Source organism: Exophiala bonariae (genome assembly GCF_035927105.1).
Source record: "Exophiala bonariae strain CCFEE 5792 chromosome Unknown scaffold_32, whole genome shotgun sequence".
Lineage (NCBI taxonomy): Eukaryota > Fungi > Ascomycota > Eurotiomycetes > Chaetothyriales > Herpotrichiellaceae > Exophiala > Exophiala bonariae.
This window is the reverse complement of record NW_027042507.1, coordinates 231,966-252,829: the sequence shown is the minus strand read 5'-3', so window position 1 is coordinate 252,829 and position 20,864 is coordinate 231,966. Positions and strand designations below refer to the sequence as shown.

The window sequence follows — 20,864 nt, the reverse complement described above, 5'->3', positions numbered from 1 at the left end:
CGTCTCATGAGAGATCCCATTAAGCCTTTGACGCTTTCTCCGGCTAAGGCTCATTGCACAGACCTTGAGCGCCAGTGGCTGTTGGTCCAAGCCCAAACCGGTTTGCCTCGCTTCCCATGGATGTTTTGCTCCTCATGTGCTGGTCTCGAGCCTTGCGGCAGATTGCCAGTCTCCCTGTTGGGGCTCGGGTCAACGACAGGTCAGAACACAGCTCCTTAGCCGGTTTCTCCTCCACAGTGAATCCACACCTAGCCTCCTGGCTGAGGGATGGGAGCAACAGGAGACTGCTCATGATGAAGGATATATAGCATTCAGCGCTCGCTCCTTCTCCCAACCACCTTTCATCAACTTACACAGAGCCGCACGGTTACTCGTCCATTCGTTATAATTCGAAGGATTTTTCCTTCAGCCATTCTTTTCGGGACATCCAGTCCAGTTCCAGTCGTTCATTATGCGTTTTTCAGCTTCTGCCGCTTCGGCAACCGCCATACTGGCCGGTGTCGCTATTGCTGAGCCATTGACAGTCATTACCCCTTGCCCTGGACAGACAGGCTCTTCAACCGTTAAGCCAATCACTGTTACCAAGCAATATCAAGAAGTTTCAACTTGCGTCCCTACTTCGTCTTGCAACTGGGGAACCTGCACCACCAAGTATCCTTTCGAGACTTTCGCCTATGTCAACACCGTCATTCCGGCTGCCTGGGATGGAAAGTCGGCTCAAACCACCAAAGTCACTTCCACCACTCAAACAGTAACGGTATCTCGATTCTCAGCGACCTTGACCAAGTGGGTTACTCCTCCCGTGACTACTCACAGCGGTACTACCACCAAGCCAAAGCCAACTCCCATCTACCTCACCATTGCCAAGGACTTCGTTGCTCCATATAACAAGCTGGGTCCTCTCGCAATTCCCGGCTACGGCGGTAGTGGACTTTGCAAGGAATGCGAGGTTCAAGCTGATGGAAGCCGATCCCAAATTGTCGGTGTTACGGAATGCCGTGCTGGACCTGGCGGTTCCAAATGTATGGGTTACGACGAGACCTGGATCTCCAAGCCTGCCCCTTCGACATCTGCTCCTATCGCCAACAGATGCGCTACCCGATGGGTTGCTCCTTCAGCGGGTACCTACACCTTCACTTTCCCCTTCGTTGCTCCCGCAAAGACCATCACTGCCGCAGAGACCACCATCACTGTCGGTCCTGTTCCTTACTGGGCATATGTGACCAGAAGATGCCATCGTGGAGGCGAGGTTGTTGATTTCACCACCACTATCACCAAGACCGTCTACTGGCACGCTCCTCCCTTCAGACAACCACCGAAGACCTCGAGCGCTGTTCCTCTACCGACTGGAAGCCATGCTTTCCCTGGCTGGCCACGACCAGGCCATTGGAACAACGGTGGGGTTGACAACAACGGTGGTGACCCATACGGCTGGGCCGACTGGGGAAGTGATGGTGCATTTGACCCGAGCAAACCAATCCCCAGCAACTGGGCTGACTGGGTGGCCACTGGCTCAACCGCTGTTCCAACTACCTACACCTCGAGCGTTAGCCAAGGACCTATCGGCCAGACTACTACCAGCTCATACGGCTTCACTTCCACCAGCAGCACTGCATCATCTTCCACCAGCAGCAGCACTGCATCGTCTTCCACCAGCTCTAGCTTCAGCACTAGCTCTACTTCAAGCTTTGGCGCTGGACCTATTGATGGCAGCACCACCTCTACATCTAGCTTCAGCTCTACCTCCAGCTTCGGTGCCGGCCCTATCGACGGTAGCACTACTTCCTCCAGCTCCAGCATTAGCACAAGCTCTACCTCTAGCTTCGGTGCTGGCCCCATTGGCGGTAGCACTACTTCCTCCTCCAGCTCCAGCTTTAGCACCAGCTCTACTTCAAGCTTCGGCATTGGACCAATTGATGGCAGCACTACTTCTACTTCTACTTCCACCTCCAGCTTCAGTGGAACCACCAGCTCTACGTCTAGCTTCAGTATTGGACCCATCGATGGCAGCACAACAACGAGCAGCACAAGCAGCTTCAGCAGCGTTGGACCAATTGAAAACACATCTTCCACTTCATCATCAAGCGTCTCCACCTCATCGTCAAGCGTCTCGTCCACCTCTGTCGATAGCACCACAAGCGCCAGCACCATCACTACCTTGACCACCTCCACTAGTGCTAGCACCACATCCTCATCCGCATCGACCACTTCTTCGCTTGTCGCTATCCCAGTCAACCCCAACGGCTTTGTTATCGGAGTCGGTTCAACTACCAAGTATCGCAAGCGAGCTTCGAACTACCTCAAGATCTCCGTCAATGGTGATGCCATCCTAACACCCGACAAGGCTGACGCTAGCGTCTTCAGCTTGGACAACCTGGGATACCTCAAGGTTGGTGAGTTGTACGTTGATGCCGATTTCTCCCAACCTTGGATCTCATTCTCGCTGTCCGTCTCCTTCATGGGTACCACGGCGACATGGTCTATCAGTGCTTCCGGTGTCTTGAGTCTTAACGTGGCCAACAACGGTGTTTGTGTGTCCGCAGACAATAGCGTCTTCATCCAATTTGGCGGAACGACCCCATTCCAGTGTGTTGTGGTTGTTTTGGTTGCTGAGGTTCCCAACCGTAAGTTCAACTCGAAGATGAATGACTGAATATCACTGACGTGTCTTTAGTAACCACCACCTCTACGACAGTTGGTGCGACCACCACTGCTGGTGCGACCACGACTCCAGCTGTGATCACAACCACATCCGCGGTCGCTGCTACGACCACCTCTGAGGCCTCATCCACCACCACATCCTTCGATCCTTCCGGTGATTTGGATGCTGACTTTGCGGCTCCCACCAACGTTCGTCGTGGAGTTCAATATGGATCTCACAAATTCGGACGCCGCTTCCACTAGGTATGGTCATATTTATGATATCTCAGGAATATACCAGCAGGCGAAGGGAGGACACTGGGCGCAATTGTATTTTGGTGACTTGGATATTTTGTACATTTTCATTCGTGTGAGGAAGCTTCTTCCAGATTGTGCTTCACAAACTCTGATCTACAACAGTGATTGAGATGGCGATTTTCATCTGGACAAGCGGTCGATTCGGCCACGTTACACACAGATTCTTTCATACTTCCTATTCATAGATGTTTGGTTTCTGGATTTGGGGGGGAGGTCATTTTCACGAAATGATGAGGCGATGAAGCATCAAAAACCCACACAACGCAGCACAGCAGCACAAGTTAGCAGATTGGTCCCGCCTAGGCAAAAGCAGGGCAGTCAAAAGATATCTCGAGTACAGGAAATACTATATCTACATAGCTCTCGCGATGGGCTGAAATTCTTCTGCAAATCCGAAACCAAGGTCAATTTTTCTTTCCTTCTCATTTTCTTTTCTTTTGTTGATGGATTGACACTCACCTATTCATTGTCCCTTCTCCTAAGCAAAAGCACAAGCACTAACATAGGATTGACCGGATTCGATCCTTTCCGGACAAAATTCTGCTCAAAATTGCGCAGTCTGGGCGAAGTCACTGGAGGATCTGTCTGGAAGGTGCTGAGAGGGCCCCGATGGGCACGCAACGTGATCTTTGCTCACCTCGACGGGCTGGTCAGGGGTGTTTCCACTGCGAGGGAGTCAAGGCTCAGCAGGTATCCTCCGTACTGAGCGTATTGTCATTTGAATACCACGTACGAAAACTCCCGTATCAGTATACATTTGTCCAAGGCCCCTCCTGCACAGGCGGCAATGTTGTCGCAACCGAAGGCCTCGGGCCTTTTTTGGACCACAGCAACTTACGGGGTCTCTGGCAAGTATTCAAGCACCAAAATTCTACCTGTCCATCTATTCAGAGACGCTTAGGGGGGTTCACTCATCTCATAAACGGTCCTCGGGCATCTGCATATTCGTATGCCTCAGTTCCAAGATACCTTATCTTATGGTTGTGAGCACGTATACAGTCACACCCAGCCACCACCACCACCACCACCACCACCACCACCACGCAACGTCGATAACATCTGGATAGAACCACGGAGTCTGAGCGGCGGCATTGATCTCGCCCGCCTCGTACGGGAGGTGACTTGAGCGCGTGGCCCCCTGAGAAAGCCACCTCACACCTCACAAAACACGTCAAAGGATTCATTACGGTCTCACGTTCAGGACTCAGGAGTTTGGCTGCGACCCTTGACAGCGGTCAAAATATCTGGGTATTCAATGGACCGCCTGTCACCGCGGGCTGCGTGGCAGCTGTCAGTCTGTCAGTCTCGGACTCTCCCAGCCAGCCGACGGCTCGCCCGATCAATCTCAAACATGTGAACATGAATATGTGATTCTTGGACGTGTAAATGATTCGAAGTTGCTTTGATGGGGTTTTTTGCGTTGTTGGTCTTTTTCTCGGATGTAAGACCCGTAATCATAACAATGCATTTGGGCGTGGGATCTACAGGGTTATCTCTGTGTCCGGCGGTTCTAGATAACTGTACTTTCATTATCACCCATAAAGCGGTAGATATAGTATGGGCTGTCCACGACCCCTCATTGCCACAATATAATGCCACATTTGATGGCGCAATTGACCCCGGGCTTGTCTTGCACTCTTGTGAGGCTCTTTTCGAACCAAGTTTGGCCCAAAAAGTCAGCCCTCTGCGCCTTTTCCTCCCTATCTGTACCACGCGAGGAGAGTTCGGTACACATCGGCTCTGGGGCAGGATGCAGGTACGATGCAGGAACCCGAAGGATATTCAATTTCGGATCGGCCGATTTTCTCTGCCTTGACTCCCTCGCTCGCACCCTGGGCTTTGCAATTACTCGGAGAGTGAGGACCTTCTCGTGTCTACAACAAATTATTGATATGCAACAGGGATCCTGAATGCTCGTAAACAATAATGAGCCATGCCTGAACTCGGAGTTTGAGCACGCGACAACCTTCGAAGGACTGACTCGTAACCTGCTCCTCAAAATCTCGAAACAATGATACAACAGGGGTGCGATGTGTTGTGATGGCCGTGTTACCCAACACGGCCAAGACCGTTATGGGGCTTAGATATTCCTCTTTGGTAGTTGAAGCGCATCCTCCAGTGTTATGTCAGGGTTCTAGCCTGTCACCTTGCATCTGAGTCAATGGTACGGAGTAGGCTATGTGACATTATTGAAAGAAACGGTTGTCTTCAGCGATGAGTTCATTGCGCGACAGTTAGCCAGCTTGGTAGGTGATTTGCTCGGGCTTTCGCCTGCTCATGTGCCTTACAATCATCTCGTATGGAGTACGAATACGTCCATTCGTTCCTTTTGCAAAATTAGCTTGTACCCCTAAGTTTAACAATTGCTTCGCAGCTTCGCATTCATCGCGAGAATTTTTCAGTCTGAACCGCCATGCTGTTGGAGAGAAATTTGGTGTTTTGAAATTGATCCTGCAATGTTGAATATGGATTCAGTTGTCAAGTTGGCTCCTTCATGGGGCCAGTGACACGAGCTGTACGAGGAAAATTGCTTCTCCCATCAACATGTCCATTTGTCTCCTGACTTCTGACGGGTGGACCACCTGAGGGATCTCACTTCAGCATTTGAACTGCTAGGTCTCGACGAGAGTCGTGGATCACAGCTCAACCGTAATAGGATTTCCAGGTCTCGAGTACTTCAGTACTTCAAAGATAAGTTCATCTTCTCCCTGTCGTGGAAACAGGGGGTTAATACCAGTCATAATTTCTATCCTCAGCGGAGGATGTTGAACTCGGTCCAACTGCAACCTGTCGTGCACTACACGTGTAGACACGAGTCTGCTGTGCATCCTGTCGCCAGGGAACTGCAGTTTGAAGTGCATTCAAGTTGAAGAAGGTTCCAAATCAGCATCGACCGACACTTCTGAACATGTGGCCGGGCCGCCAACGGTAGGCGCCGTGAGCGGCTGAGGCTCAATCACGGGCACCTTATCAAGACAGACCTGAACCACGTGATATGGTATGCATCAATGCTGGTGATTCATTTCCTTTCTCCTATCATTCAAGTAATTTTGTGCGTGATGTACCGGCGCTCAACACAAGGAGCTCTTCCCTGAGGGTTGGTACCAGAACATGAAGGTTAGTCATAACACGTTCGAACGGACTATGGCTTTTCTCAGAGGTCACGAGTGCTCCAAAGGTAAGAAGGTGTAAGTAGTATTTGCTCTTCAGCATTATATCCTTCTGGTGTTCGTCTTCAGTGAGAGCAGTCTGCTCTTGCCTCCAAGAACTTGAAAGGAAAAAGGTTGGGGCAGCCGAGCCAACCCCGTGTGCACGTGATGCAGATCATTGGTTGAAATTTCACATGCAATACAAAGGGAAGGGGGCGACCAGCAACCCATCGGGTAAGCGGCAATTTCGCCCGGTTCTTTTTCGCAGGCTCAACCAGCCCAAGATTTCCCAAGCAACCAGCATGCCTAAGGTGTCCGCTGGGGTGCCCACTGGGGTGCCTACGGGGCGTCCGTTGGGTGCCCGCCCCAGTGCCTAGAGTCTAGAGATAGCTCCAGTGCCCCCCGGAGAGCAAAAGCCGACCTGCTTGGTGCCATCCTCGTCGTCGCTTGTTGTCGGCCGGCTTTTGAGTTTTCCCAGCTCCGTCCAATCTCGACCTCCGTCTTTTTTCTCCTTCGGAATCTCCAGGGAAAAAGAATTCTTACATCTTGATCCATCTCGATAACAACAACTCTGCTTTAAGCTCAGTTCTTGACAAACTTCAACTTCACCTTCACCTTTTTCCATTATTGACATTCTCCTCTCCTCTCCACTCCCCTCCAGTTCTTTCACAATGGCCGCCACCACCACCGGCTCAACAAAGCTCGATGCTGCGATCCAAACCGCAGCAGCCAGCACACCTGAGAAGCTCTCCGGCTTGAACCTCTACAGCAGATTCGTAAGTTGTCATCACCATCTTCCTCTTTCTAATCATTTCTGACCTTAGCAGGCCTTCGCTGGCGCCGTCTGCTGCTCGCTGACCCACGGTGGTCTCACTCCTGTCGACGTGTAAGTTCTCCTGATCACCTCACCCTCCGCGCCCCAGCATCTGACCTTTACACCAGCGTCAAGACAAGAATTCAACTCGACCCCGTCACATACAACACTGGCCTGGTTGGTGGCTTCCGAAAAGTCATCCAGAATGAAGGCGCAGGCGCCCTCTTGACCGGTGCTGGCCCTACATTCGCCGGTTATTTCTTGCAGGGAGCTCTGAAATTCGGAGGTTACGAATTCTTCAAGCAGCAGTCGATCAACCTGCTCGGCTATGAGACCGCCAAAAACAACCGAACTGCCGTCTACCTTGCATCAGCTGCCACCGCTGAATTCTTCGCCGATATTGCTCTCTGCCCTCTCGAAGCCACCCGCATTCGTCTCGTCTCCGAGCCTACCTTCGCTTCCGGTCTCGTCGGCGGTTTCAGCAAAATTCTCAAGACTGAAGGCGTTGGCGCTTTCTACAGTGGATTCGGCCCCATCCTGTTCAAGCAGGTTCCTTACACCATGGCCAAGTTCGTCGTCTACGAGAAGGTCGTGGAAGGTGTCTACAAGTCCTTCGTCAACAAGGAGACTGCCTCCGATGGAACAAAGACTGTTGTCAACTTGGGATCTGGTCTCGTCGCTGGTTTTGCTGCCGCGATTGTGTCACAACCCGCAGACACCATGCTATCCAAGATCAACAAGACCAAGGGTCTCCCCGGTGAGGGCACTACCTCCCGATTGATCAAGATTGCCAAGGAGCTTGGTCTCCGTGGCAGCTACACCGGTATTGGCGCTCGTCTCTTCATGGTTGGTACTTTGACCGCTGGTCAATTCGCCATCTATGGTGATATCAAGGTCCGTGATTCCCTATCCCTTCATCCTGCTTTTCAATCCTAACTTCCATTTCAGAGAGTACTTGGTGCCACCGGTGGTGTTGAGATCGCCGCATAATCGCCTGAGCACTTTACTTGATAACGAAGTCATCGCATTTTCTTCCGATTGCGGGGGCTGTTTTTTATGCACGGTTTGAGGCACTTACACTGGGTTTGCCTCTTTAGACTAGACGATAAAGTCCCTACCTTTTAGATTGTCCAGCCAGACATTTCCAGACTGCTGGCTATGGACGAAACCCGAAGGACTTACTACAGGTGCATATATTTTTCTGGTAGGGGTTTTGCATTCTGAGCTGATTGTAAGAAAGCTCAAAGTTGCAGTTAGATCAAAAGCGCTACCAGGATAGATGGAGTCATGTGTACCAATAAGTAATGGCAGAATTGATTTTGCGGTTGATATCACAACCAATTTTGGAATCATATGATTGTGAATCACCATTTGTAAACTGTGAGCCAACACCAAAATACCCCCTTCGCGAGGAGTTCACACATGACATGACGTCTTCCGTCTCCCCGAATGAATTTTAAATGAGATCCTCCAGACCGCGCCTTGTGTTGAGTCAACAGATATATCGTGACAGAGATAGAGTAAGCATTACTAAGGGTCAAATCTTCAAGATCTAGAGCACATAGTCCATCTCGCAGGCGACATGGCTCCTTCACCACCAGCTGTAACTGATGGGTCCAAGACATGGTCGCCATCACATCTGTTCCCTTCTGAGAGCAACAATCCCGAATTGTGGGACAAGATACACTCTCATCTGAAGGCCAACGAATTCAAGCTCGCAATTGTGGCCGCTTTTGAGCTTCCACATGGAGACAACTTTACGTATCACGCTTCGGCAAGTGTCAATCTCAGCCAGGCTGAAGCGGCAATCCAAGGCGGAAGGGCCAATGGCTTGCACGCCTGGTATATCGAACCCAAGGGAGATGGTAATAATGATGGCACAGTCTCAGAAGACACTGTAGACCGAGAGGTCGTCGAAAGCCCGACAGGTCAGCCGTCGCTGAAATTGACTGGCTACCCTCCACCAAGTGATATCCAGGCATACATAGCCCTCTTCGACCCAACCAAATCTGCTGCGAACAGCTTGAAATCTCTGGCGGCCAATGCAAAGAAAGGCTCCATCCGCCAAAGCGTTGCGGACTATCTACTTAGCAAGCGATATCTTGATTCCATGATCATCGTTCCAAGGTTCAAGCTACCGCCCAGTGCCACCGATGCCTCTCACACCGGACAGGAAAATCCAGCTCTGGATTTCTGGGCGTACACATGTCATGCCCTCGAGTATGCAGGTCCATGCCAAAACACTTCTCTCGTCAAGTCCTCACATCATTTGCTTCCAGTTCTGATGCATCATTTTGGGTGCGTGGTGCCATCCTACGAAGCTCTACAGATAATAAACAAGGTGGCGAATGGCAAATCAATCTTGGACATGGGCAGTGGAAACGGATACTGGTCGTTGATGCTCCGAAGATCTGGTTTGACTGTCATCGCCGTCGACAATGCCCAAAGTAAGTGGCGCACCGTTTGGGTTCCAGACACAATCGCCACGGATGGGATCCAATATCTCCGGAAGCGCGGTGGGTGTCCTGAGACGGTCCTGCTTCTTGTCTACCCGATCGTCGGCGCCGACTTCACTCGCAAGGTCATCGAAAGTTATACTGGGGATGTGGTTTGTGTGGCTGGCACACAGAATGGCAATGGCTACACCGGTTTCAAGGACATGATGATTGACAAATTCATGAGCCAGGAACGGAAATCCTGGGAGAAATGCGCCCAAGTACCTCTGCCGAGTTTCGCTGGAAAGGATGACGCTTTGTTTGTGTTCAGGCGAAAAACAGATGATACTTTAGGTCATTAGTGAGCCTGGTCAACAAGTCGAGCACGGATTGTTACAGCAAGTTGTTTCCGAACGATGGTCAAGGAGGAATACTGTTGTCAACGCAACTCCAGAGGTCCACCAGTCAAGAACTGATAATTGAGTCTATCTCGGAGTAATATCAAGAAAATCCACCCAATAATTCGTCCTCAGAGATATGGCCTTGGAACAGCCCAAGAAATAATTGATGGATAGATTGTCCCCCCTTCTGGCAATCTAAGCATTTATTTGCAAACTGAAGGAAGTAAGCTCATCCAACTCGGTAAAGCACTATCACTGATTCACTCTTCACTCTTGAATAGGCAGCCTCTACTGCCCAATGGCTCCATGAAATGTTGTGATGGCTGGCTTTGAACCGTTGGTCTGTAACCTGGAGCCATAGATGACTCTTCTACCTCGACCTACCACATCTGAGGACAATTCAATTGTCAAATCTCGCGATCTGCACCAGAATTGTAAAGATTCCATCGCCTGCCTCAAATGTCTATCTCGGTCAAGGTAAGGATGAGGTTTGCAGTTCCGATATGAGACTGACGACGTTTGTTCGTGCCTCTCTGGAACACTGGAATACCCCGTTATCTTCACTCTGAATGGCAACTTCATCCATTCTAGCATCAGAATACATACCTTGACAGTCTTCTACTTTGATCGAGAGCGTTAGAATTACGATCTTGGGAGGAGTCGCTGACATAAACCTCGGCTGATGGGTGGCGGAATCCCGGTAGTCGGGTATTCGATGTTCTCATCTCAGTTCCCCACGATTGACCCCTGGGCAAATGCTTGATCTTCCATGTCTTGCCTCTGGGGTTCGAAACAAATGTGTTAGAGCAGGGTGATGTTAGTTGTATTACGAACTTGATAGTGATGGTTACTACTCCACATATTTTGAAATGCTTAGAGAAGTTTGGAAGAGGAGAAATCCGAACCCAAAGACTCAGTTACACCTCGGGACAAGCAGCCTGCTACCCCTTCCCCTCATGCTTGACTTGGAAACAATTGTGCCTTCTTCCACAACACCTACAATTTCGTCCTGACTCCTCAATCCACAAGTCAGACATGTTGCTATGACATTCATCCTCTCGAGTCAGGGCCCAGACTACACCCTGGTCAGATCTGGCTAGAAACTAGGCAATGGATACCCCTTCGTCTTCTGTCAAACCAAAGTTGCGGAAGAAGGACAATGACGAGGTACGAGCCGAACGGAAAAGAATCCAAGATCGACTCGCTCAACGAGCCACGCGAGAGAGGACCAAAAATAGGATCGCGTATCTCGAACAACGACTCAGAAATCTTGAAGCTGGCGATAAGGCCGGCGAAATCGCGAGCCTTACCAAGATCATTGATTCGGTCCGCCAGGACAACAACCGTCTTCGCAATGCTATGGTTAAAATCCGGACGGCCATTGATCAGGCTGTGCTCACGACTGAAGACGAGCATCCGCTTCCATCATCTCAAATAGACCTTGACTATTCGCAAATCCCCTTTGACCAACCTACCGTGTCGGCAGAGCTGACTGAGAACATCGCTCCTGACGAGCAACCCACTACTTCCCGGCGACAGAACTCCGTCTCCACTGGCTCAGATGTGACAGAGGTGGTAAATGGGCATTACCTCCACCCTATCGATGCTCAAGATATAACTATGGAGGCCGCAACGGGGTCAATACCTGGCGCAGACGAAGCAGAAACTTCATTAACTGGGCTGGAAGACTTCTTCGCCTTCAGCCCAACGTCCCTTCTAGAAGCATTTGAACTAGGTCCTACTGGCTGGAGCTCAGCAGTACCGTCTCTGTTCGACAGCCACTTCCCTCGCGCTGATCCGGTCACCAGCATCGCGCCTGATGTAGATAAGTGGCATGTGTCGAATGGGGCGTTCATAGGTTGCCTGGATTCTGTGAAGAAAAAGGCCACGTCCACCACCACTCTCGACCTACATGTTCCCTTCAAAGCGGTCATCTGGGGATGGGACAATGTCGGCGCCGAGGCTCAGCACCCTGTCTGGCAAGCATTGAGGCAAGTTGATCAGCAGGTCTTTGGGACGTGGACATCAACTGCCCAGAGGATCGCATTGATGTATGTCTGTCAGACGTTGATCCAGTACCGAGAAAACCCCAGCAAGGAGAATTTGGAGCGAGTCCCGGTGTTTTTGCGACCCAGGTAAGCAAGTATTTCGGTCTTCAGGCAGTCGTTGGTGGCTGACTTTCTAGGCCTTCACAGGAGCGAGTTCAGCATCCTGCAGTAATCGACTTCCTCGTATGGCCCGGCTTGCGTGACCGACTGGTGTTCGAGCACAAGAAATACACATCAACAGGGACATTCAGTGCCGCCTTTGTCGAGTATTTCAACTTCTACTGGCCTTTCTCCGATCGAGACATCTTCGCGTTCAATCCCCAGAACAATCGCTATGAGGTGTCCAGGGTCTTCCTCGAATATGCGTACGATTTCAAAAATTGGACCATGAAGCCGGGGTTCTTCAAGAAATTCCCCGAGATGCAGCACGATATCGCAGCTTTTGAGGAGACAGGTTCTTTTGGTTGAGAGGGCGTCGGCAGGCTCTCTGGGAACATGGCGACTGAGCAATCCGCTCCCTGAGGCAACCGACCGGGTCTGATCCGGACCTTCGACCTTGTTGAAGCTTAGAGAGGTTTCTCGGGAAACCCTCCTGTAGACCACCCAAAGCGATCACGATCTATCACGAAAAAAATCGAAAGTGGTTTGAGGGTGCGGAAAGTGTCGCAGGTGTGTGTAAATCAGGTAAAGTCGAAGCTGTACGCGAAACGTCATCAAAGAAACCGGTCTTTCCTACTACCTACAACTGGGGACGTCGTTTGACCACCGGGATTCTGGGCGACCTGAAGCATTTGGCAAATCAGCCTTCGTAATATTTGAACCACGTCAAAAGCAAGCGAACAGAAGGCTCTTTCGGAGCCTCGGAGGGAATCAGACAATAATATTACAGAGGGCTATCTAGTTTGAGTTTCACCAATCAAAAGGCACAGGTAGATCATCCGTGTGGAAGCATCAGACAAGTCCTCAGACTTGCGACTCCTTGGCTACGGAGTACCTCGTAGACGAGATTGACTGGTACCAAAAGGCCATTTTGCCCAGATTTCATTGCCGTCGGGGTGTTTGTATCTACTAGAGCCGTAACAGTGGTGTGGTGATTAGCTGGTCCTTGGCCGGCTTGGCCGCCCATGGCTCGCCATGCGTCTCTTACGAAGTGAGGCTAATCATGACTAACTGACTAGGGAAGCCCCGGATTCCCGGGATAGTCAAGCATTTTCCACATGCTCCAGACCATTCGCTTGGCTTTGCTTGTTGTTGCTGGGCATGTCTGCTCCGTCGAGACGAGCGACAACTTGAGGGCAAGTCACGCGTCGTTTGAGCCTCAGGATGAGCTATTCCCACTACTTGGGACTACATTTGCGTGGGATTACTCTCCCTGGTCCATGCCGAGCTTTGAAAGGTCTTGTAAAACTCACGCAGGGCTTTTATTTGTAGCTGTCAATGTCCGATATACGGCATCATATTTAGAACAGGCTTGGGCCCAAGTGTTCAAGCTATGCCAACGAGCCGCAAACACACAGACTTGAACTTCTCGTGTGACGCTCCAAGACATGGTCTAGCTCACGATGCTTCTGGAAGGCCAAGCTGTCGAATCGAAGGCCACTGACGGTCATGACTCCGAGCTAGATTAGGATGAGAGAATGCAGGGCACGTCTGCAATACGGATCAACGGACACGGCATCGCACCGCAATAGAATATAGCTGTGGCACTCCGACGACACGGAGAGTGGTGTAAAGAAGTCAAACTCTTGCAGCGGGACAATCGGAGCGTGTGGTGTAACTAATAAGTTTTGATGGGGAACCATGCCAGTGACTGGGGGCTGACAATTGCCAGGACCACAGGACCACAGGACCGCAGGACCATTTGTAGGAATCATTAAAATTGCAGGATATATCTTGTTTGGGGAAAGGGGCCAAAAGGAATGGTGGACTCGGTAGCAAAAACCTTGAGAACCTTCTATGTGCGGCCGTTTGACTCTTCTGGTCTTAGTACTCGTGTTGCTCGCCTCACCAGATGGATAAGACTTTCTTGCCAAGTGGTTCCATATCCAGTTATGGATTCATGGCATGACCCCCAGTATATTCGATACTCGACTATGCCTCTTCAAGAACCTCTGGCACCTGAAGCATTGACTCGTTGAGGGATAAGGAGTACGGGAGTGGATTTTCATAGTGATCCTGTAAGCTGGCCTGGCCAACAAACAACGTGTTGTGGAGCACGCACTCGCCACGTGAAAGGTTTTTCTCATGGTCAGATGCCGGATTTACAAACGTGGTCATCAAATTGCCCTGGACATGAGCATGAAAGCATATCAATGTCACGAACGAGTTCGCCGCTGGAACTCCGCTTGACATGACGATAATGAGAGGGGAAATGCTCTCGTTCCCTGCCCTGCCCTGGCTTCGTGATGGGTCAGGTGTAGAGTGTAGATCTGCTAGCTCTGATACCCCGCCACCAGTCAGCTCACCAGCCGCGAGTCATCTTTGAACGTTGTACTCAAGGATGCAACATATGGTTCATCATCTCCGGCTTGAATGTGCCGAAGGGTGTACCTCCGTAGTATTGCGGTATCATCTGTACTCCGTATGGAGGTCTGAGAATGCCCCCCGGGGCAGTGGCCGCCGGAGAATCGAGAATCGATTTAAATCATTCGACAGCCGGCCGCTAGCCATTCGCAAATCGCAGCATTCTCATTTCGACGCGGGCCAACGTGGGCCGTGCGGCACTTCAGGCACGAATGACTCGGTCTAAAAGCTGGCGAATGCGACGCTGTGAAATCCTGGATGCGACGCTGTGCCCATCGGGAATATACTGAATGAGTAGACGAGGTGGAGAAGATGGGGAAGTCGGGGAAGTTGTGGCCGCGTCCGGTGGACGGGGTCTCCCTTTATCAGGCTAAGCTTCCAATCTCAACTCAGGGTGTCATCTCAAGTAGTATATCATGGAGCTAGATTCCGGAGATCGACTCTTGCTTTCTGTTCTTCCCTTCGATGTGCTACGCCTTCTTTCCCTCCACGCACAACACTCTGTAGGGGAAAACACCATTCACCATGACTGAGAAGCACGTCATTTCCCAAAACCCGGGGCTTGACCCTGAGAACGAGGCTGTGATGGAGGCTCGAAAGTCTTCAGTGGAACATGTCTACGACGTTGGCGAGAAGGGCCAGTTCACCAAGGCCGGTGCGATCGACGCTGAAAATGCAGAGCACAGCATGGGTGTATTGGAGGCTGTTCGAGCATACCCGTCCGCTTCGTGGTGGGCTTTTGTCATGTCCTGCACCATTGTATGCTACTTGTCCTTACCCGCGCTGGATGAATTGACGTTTCTGACCAATTCCAGATCATGGAGGCCTACTGTGTGTTCCTGATTGGCAACTTCATTGCGCTTCCCGCATTCGCCAACGAATTCGGTGCTTTAAATCCCAAGACTGGCGAGAGAGCCATCACCACTCCATGGCAATCTGCACTCCAGATGGGTGGACCAGTCGGTGCTTTCATCGGTGTCTTCCTCGCCGGCCCCCTCACCAGCAAAATCGGATATCGCTGGGCCACCATCTTTGGATTGATGCTCCTTAACGCTTTCATCTTCGTCTTCTACTTTGCAAACAGCCTCGGAGTCATGTTGGCGAGTCAGCTTCTCGAAGGCATCCCTTGGGGTATCTTCATCGCCAATGCACCAGCCTACTGCTCCGAAATTGTGCCTCTCAGACTCCGAGCTCCTGCTACACAGATGTTGCAGATGTTCTGGGCTATCGGGGCTATCATCGTGGGTGGTGTGACTTATCGCTACAACCCGTTGGAGTCGGCGACTGCATACAGGTATGTACCAATGCGCACACCAGTCAACTAATGGACCACTGCTAACACCATCACCCAGAGTTCCCATCGCACTTCAATGGATGTTCCCCACCCCACTCGCCCTCCTTATCTGGTGGGGACCCGAATCTCCTTGGTGGTTGGTCCGAAAGGGACGACTTGAGGACGCCAAGAAGACCGTTGCACGAATCGGACGTCTCGGTGGTGAGTCGGAGAGTAATGATGCAGTTGCCATGATGCGTCGTACCGTCGAGCTCGAGAAGACCGAAAAAGAGCCCAGTCTCATCGAATTATGGAAGGGCACCGACCGCTACCGTACGCTTATTGTGTGCTGTGTGTACGCAGCTCAGAATCTTACCGGTAACCTTATCGCCAATCAAGCTGTCTTCTTCTTCAAGCGTGAGTGATTTCTCTCCTACTTGACTGTTGCAGAATCAATGGACTGACATCAACACAGAGGCTGGTATCAAGGTAGACCTTGCATTTGCCCTTGGTCTTATTACTTCCGCCCTTCAAGCCGTTTTCGTCATGCTCTCTTGGATTCTCACCACATACCTCGGCCGACGTACCATCTACCTGTGGGGCTCAGCTTTCAATACTATCCTGCTGGTCGCCCTCGGTATCGCAGGCTCCGTGGGCAAGTCAAATGCATCTTCCCTCGCCCAAGCATCTCTTGGTCTGATCGTCTCCGTGTTGTTCTGTCTTGGACCTGCCCCCGCCTCGTGGGTCATCATTGGTGAAACATCTTCAATCCGTCTTCGACCTTTGACCACTGGTGTTGGCCGTGGCTGCTACTATGCAATCAACATTCCTTGCATTTACTTGTCCAGCTATATGCTAAACTCGACCGGTGCAGATCTTGGCGGCAAGTGCGGTTATGTCTGGGCTGGCACCGGTTTTGTCTGTCTTGTCATGGCTTACTTCTTCTTGCCCGAGATGAAGCACAGATCTTACCGTGAGATTGACATCCTGTTCAACCGCCATGTCCCAGCTCGCAAGTGGACAAAAACCATTGTCGATATCAACGACGACCACTAGTTGGAACGCACCCGCACAATGGACGATTTTGTTTTGTGCCCTGCGACCCGCGACCTGCAGGAAGGTGAAGTCGAATATGTCTTCTTGCCCTACACAAGTCTGCTCCAAGGGATTCCTGTCGTGATAGTCCAGCGGGGCATAGAGGCAGAAGGAAGCGCCATTCTTGTCCAAGGGGGCCTATAAAGCCGTCGTTGAAATCCGGAAACGAGAAGGGGCGTGAAACAGGAAATGAGCAGAGATGGTCAGCGGTGTCATTTGGTCGTGTATCTGGTTATGTGACAACTGTTGATCGCTATATAGTGTCGCAGATGGTTTACTTTCTCTATCTATATCAAAGCCTGGAACAATACTGATGCAGATACTTGCTCTGCGCACATTCTCACCAGCTGTTCTCCCGCTCTTGCTGTGTAGCTTGCTTATGACTCGTTAAGCCGGCTTTCACTGATTTAACCAATATCATGTGACGAGGTCGCCTGAGGGCCTGATGGTCGTTACTGAACCGGACCGATCCGTATGTGGCGATGGTATCCCTACAGTGCAGCTGCGTGGCATCGGTATAGTTCACGAGGCTGAAGCAAGACAAGGTCACGTGGCGGCTGGATAAGGCTGAGTGATTCCTCCGTTCTAATTGGGTGCTGGTTTCCATTGCGAAACTCGGCATCTTGGCAACCTGGACGGGATGGCATCCTTTCGATCAAAGTATCTACTTAGGTAGGTACGCTTCCGATGTCGATGCTACCATCCCTCTTCATCTTATATAGGAAGCACTCTCACTGATTTGTGCTGTCAAGTGACTATTGGTGAGCATCCTTTAGTGCACATATTTCGTTGCAGGTCGATAAGAGGACCCAATGCCTCAATGATGCCGGTGACGAAAGTCCTTCCAGATGTTCTAGGCGGCCCGAGGAGCGTCTCGGCATGTTATGCTTGCCGAAACAAGAAACAAAAGGTACAATGAAAGCAATTGAGTTTCTCTACCCACAATTACCGGCTCTTGAGTCGCGTGTTTGTTATTTCGGGCCTGCGCTGACACTCGCTGAGGTAGTGCGATGCTAAACGGTATGGTTTTCTCTGCCAAGTCATGCGATCTTGCGTCCAGTGCTGCGACATTTAGTGACTTGTGATGCTTTACTGTCAGGCCAGTCTGTCACCGCTGCCGGAATCTGTCTCAGGAGTGCGTATGGCCACGGAAGCAGAAGAGGTGAGTTGGCTAGGTGGTCAAATTGAGCCAAGGTTTACTGTGTATTGACCAGGAGCTAGAGGTCCTGCAAAGGGTTATGTCGAAGCCCTGGAGACGCGGCTAAAAGTCACAGAGGGTGTGTTGTGGCGACTCTTGAGTTCTTCAAACGAGCAGGACTTGTTGAGAGCTTTTGATGATCACATTATTGCAAAGACACCAAAGAGCCTTACTATTTGTACATTGGCGACCACGGATGAGAAAAGGTCCGCCATATCGCACTGGGAGCAATTTCCTCTTCGGTCTGCCGCAGAAGTGCAAACTTGGATGCAAAATCTCGAGCCGATGCCAACTCCGGAGCCATCACTCGCTCTAACCTCGATTACGGGCGAGAACGACGCCCCCCAAGACTCATGGGTAGCCACAGAAGAGCCACGACCAGACTACCCAGAGCGAGAGATGACTGAGCAGTACGATCACCAGCGTGAGTTTCACGCTACTGCCCCATCATCGGAAGCGAATTCGACGGTGTCAGTAGCCCGAGATGAGCTGCCCTTCACCCAGAACAGGCTTCAGGCCCTTGACTACGAGCTGTCGTTGTCCGCTCAAGGCAGTCATCCCAGTCGAAGTGCCGTTGCTGGGAAATTCGGACTATCTTCAGAGTTCCAAGACACCTTTTTGTGGTAGTTCTGACAAAAGCTGGTCGAAGCCCAAGCTAGCTGCGGCCTCAAAGAAGAAGTCACTGGTCCCAGAGATCCGGCATGTCCCAGCTTCCCCAATCGTGGAAGGAACCCCAATTGTTGGCCATGGATTCCCATTCAATATTGCCAAACCCACCGTCTAGATTGCCATAGAACTCTGCAGCTGTGGGCATTGACAAAAAATCACCGTCATTTACTTGCGAGTACTGTGGGTCAATCTGGCCAAATACTGAATCATTGGCAGAGAAATCCATAGGCGGTGCCTGTGCGTCAGAGAATTGGACATCAGACACTCGTTGGCTTTGCGACAACACTTGATTGTTATCACTGTTTTTGGAGCTAGATGGCCCCGACGAAGAGGCCCGATTCGCCCTCTTCGCAGATCGCAGATCTGGATCGAGATCAATAGTCTCCGCAGTCAGGCGTTTCCTTTGGAAACTCGAAGCTTCCGGAGCACTCGGGTTGTTATGTTCCATCCGCAACTGCCTCGACGAATCCCGGTACTGGTCGCTCAGGTGACCTAGAAGACTTTTCAATGCTGCAGCGCAATGTCGGGCATTGTTCCATTTTTGGTCCATGGCTAATAGACCATGAACACAGTCCTCGATTTCCCTTTCAAGGTGTTGGTCAGCCAATCGGCCCAAGGTGTGGAGTATAGCAGCGAGGAAGGAGAACTCACTGTTGTGCCTTACTGAAAGGGTACAAGTTCAGTGTACAAGCAAAGGAAAGGACAAGACCTGCCATCCACCTCATGGAGAGCATCCCAGGCCATGAAACCTGTATTTTCGCTTGGACCTGGCGTTTTGAAGATGTGATTATCTGGCGTGCCGCATTGATGCAATTGTGGAGGCTCAATCGAAATTCAATGCTATGTGGTGGGAGAGACAAGAAAGGGCGGTTGATCAAGAGAATGAGCTGGTTGTAGATTGGATTGAAGAAGAAGGTAAAGGCCGAGGGGGTTTCGCCTTGCCCGTCAGCGTATTCATTCTGAAGTTTGGCGGGTAACTCATTCCACCACGCGTGAACATTTGACTGCAACTCCATGATGCTCTCCCTGTTAATGGTGCGGTTCTGGAGTGACTTGTGGAACATCTCTAGCGCTTGCCCTGTCAGGCGGCAGTACAGAACGTAGTGGCCGAGAATCTCCGAGGCATGGCCGTGATCTTCGCGATGAGGACGGGAACTTGACTCATCATTGGAACGTGCTCCGCCCAGATCGGAGGATCTTGTTCTTTCATGTCCCTCGGCGGTTTGTCGCTCGTCTGCTTGTGTCTGAGGGAGGTGATCGAGTACATCATCCCCGCCTGCCAATGCTGAATTGGGGTTGTGCGGTCGAGCCATGACACGTTTGTGATACTCTCCTTGTCCTGGAATGCAAACGTCCAATTCCGAGTCTTGGAACGACAGTGGATGTCCTAGTGCCTGGCTCAGATAGCGATCCAGGATGTAAGCGGTCCAAAAGATCCTCTTGCGCATGTCGCATTCCTCTGCTGGAATCTGTACGTAGCGACAGGGGCAGCGATGCAAGCCTGCATGGTAGATGAGCCTGGTCAGAGTGCCACCAATCGTCGAAGCAGCTCGGAGAGACATGGTGCATAGGAGGTACAGCTCTGCGGCCAACAGAGCCTGGAGTGACTGCAGGTCATGGTTACTCGCAAGAAAGCCCAACAATGAGAGGATCTGCATTGGGGATGCTATTCGTGATTCAACTGCGAGCTGCTGGTCGCGCCAGTCGACGGCAGCAATGTTGAAGACACATTGGCAAATGACAGCCTTGCAGATGCGATCTTGCAAAGACCGTGCCGACTGAGTAGATCCTGAGACATCGTTTTCATACAAGCTCAGCATCGTATCAAGGAGGGTGGGGCCATGAAGAAAAGGGAACAGGGGATGCCAGTTCCGAAGGTAGATGCTGAACAGCTCCTGTGCGACCTCCTGCTTGGGCGCAATACCTAGACCATGGCCCTTGATGCCGTATGTTCGTGGCGATGTGGCCGAGGGATGACGGTCTAGATCCTCAAGCTCTATCCTCACCACGGGACTGTCGGTGTCTGGCCTTGCTGGCGTCTCTGGGTCAATCAGACGGCTACTGACCGACTCGTCATCCACTCGCTGCGAGGGCTGTTGAGCTGTATTGCTGTGCTTATCATTGATCGTGCCTGAAGCGGATCGTGCGAAAGCGCGGAAGACGGTCTTGACAAAGAACACTCCGCTCGCACTACCTAAAAATTCGGTCTTGTGGCGAGATGATGCAGTGAATGATCCGATCTCGATGGGCGCAATGGGTTGAGAAGCCATCAGTCGAATTCATGTCTTGATCTAGAGTGAC

The 20,864-nt window shown here is 51.2% G+C and overlaps 6 protein-coding genes across 6 annotated transcripts; 5 read left to right on the top strand and 1 right to left on the bottom strand.

Annotated features, from left to right (window-relative positions):
• Positions 1-6,778: 6,778 nt before the first annotated feature.
• Positions 6,779-7,911, top strand: MIR1 (mitochondrial phosphate carrier protein; the record flags this gene model as incomplete). The annotated part of the gene is made up of 4 exons (XM_064852135.1): positions 6,779-6,883; positions 6,935-6,993; positions 7,050-7,815; positions 7,870-7,911. 4 exons carry the CDS (start codon positions 6,779-6,781, stop codon positions 7,909-7,911), a joined length of 972 nt encoding a protein of 323 aa, XP_064701732.1.
• Positions 7,912-8,503: 592 nt separating this feature from the next.
• LTR84_008589 (uncharacterized protein) lies at positions 8,504-9,718 on the top strand (the record flags this gene model as incomplete). The annotated part of the gene is made up of 1 exon (XM_064852134.1): positions 8,504-9,718. The coding sequence occupies one exon, from the start codon at positions 8,504-8,506 to the stop codon at positions 9,716-9,718; it is 1,215 nt and encodes a 404-aa protein (XP_064701731.1).
• Positions 9,719-10,867: 1,149 nt separating this feature from the next.
• Positions 10,868-12,273, top strand: LTR84_008588 (uncharacterized protein; the record flags this gene model as incomplete). The annotated part of the gene is made up of 2 exons (XM_064852133.1): positions 10,868-11,892; positions 11,943-12,273. The coding sequence occupies 2 exons, from the start codon at positions 10,868-10,870 to the stop codon at positions 12,271-12,273; spliced, it is 1,356 nt and encodes a 451-aa protein (XP_064701730.1).
• Positions 12,274-14,853: 2,580 nt separating this feature from the next.
• Positions 14,854-16,657, top strand: LTR84_008587 (uncharacterized protein; the record flags this gene model as incomplete). The annotated part of the gene is made up of 4 exons (XM_064852132.1): positions 14,854-15,087; positions 15,144-15,622; positions 15,681-16,018; positions 16,077-16,657. 4 exons carry the CDS (start codon positions 14,854-14,856, stop codon positions 16,655-16,657), a joined length of 1,632 nt encoding a protein of 543 aa, XP_064701729.1.
• Positions 16,658-17,706: 1,049 nt separating this feature from the next.
• On the top strand, positions 17,707-18,521 carry LTR84_008586 (uncharacterized protein; the record flags this gene model as incomplete). Its single annotated transcript, XM_064852131.1, has 3 exons — positions 17,707-17,716; positions 17,772-17,858; positions 17,911-18,521. 3 exons carry the CDS (start codon positions 17,707-17,709, stop codon positions 18,519-18,521), a joined length of 708 nt encoding a protein of 235 aa, XP_064701728.1.
• A 52-nt stretch (positions 18,522-18,573) lies between these two features.
• LTR84_008585 (uncharacterized protein) lies at positions 18,574-20,833 on the bottom strand (the record flags this gene model as incomplete). Its single annotated transcript, XM_064852130.1, has 3 exons — positions 18,574-19,147; positions 19,215-19,226; positions 19,284-20,833. The coding sequence occupies 3 exons, from the start codon at positions 20,831-20,833 to the stop codon at positions 18,574-18,576; spliced, it is 2,136 nt and encodes a 711-aa protein (XP_064701727.1).
• Positions 20,834-20,864: the final 31 nt, after the last annotated feature.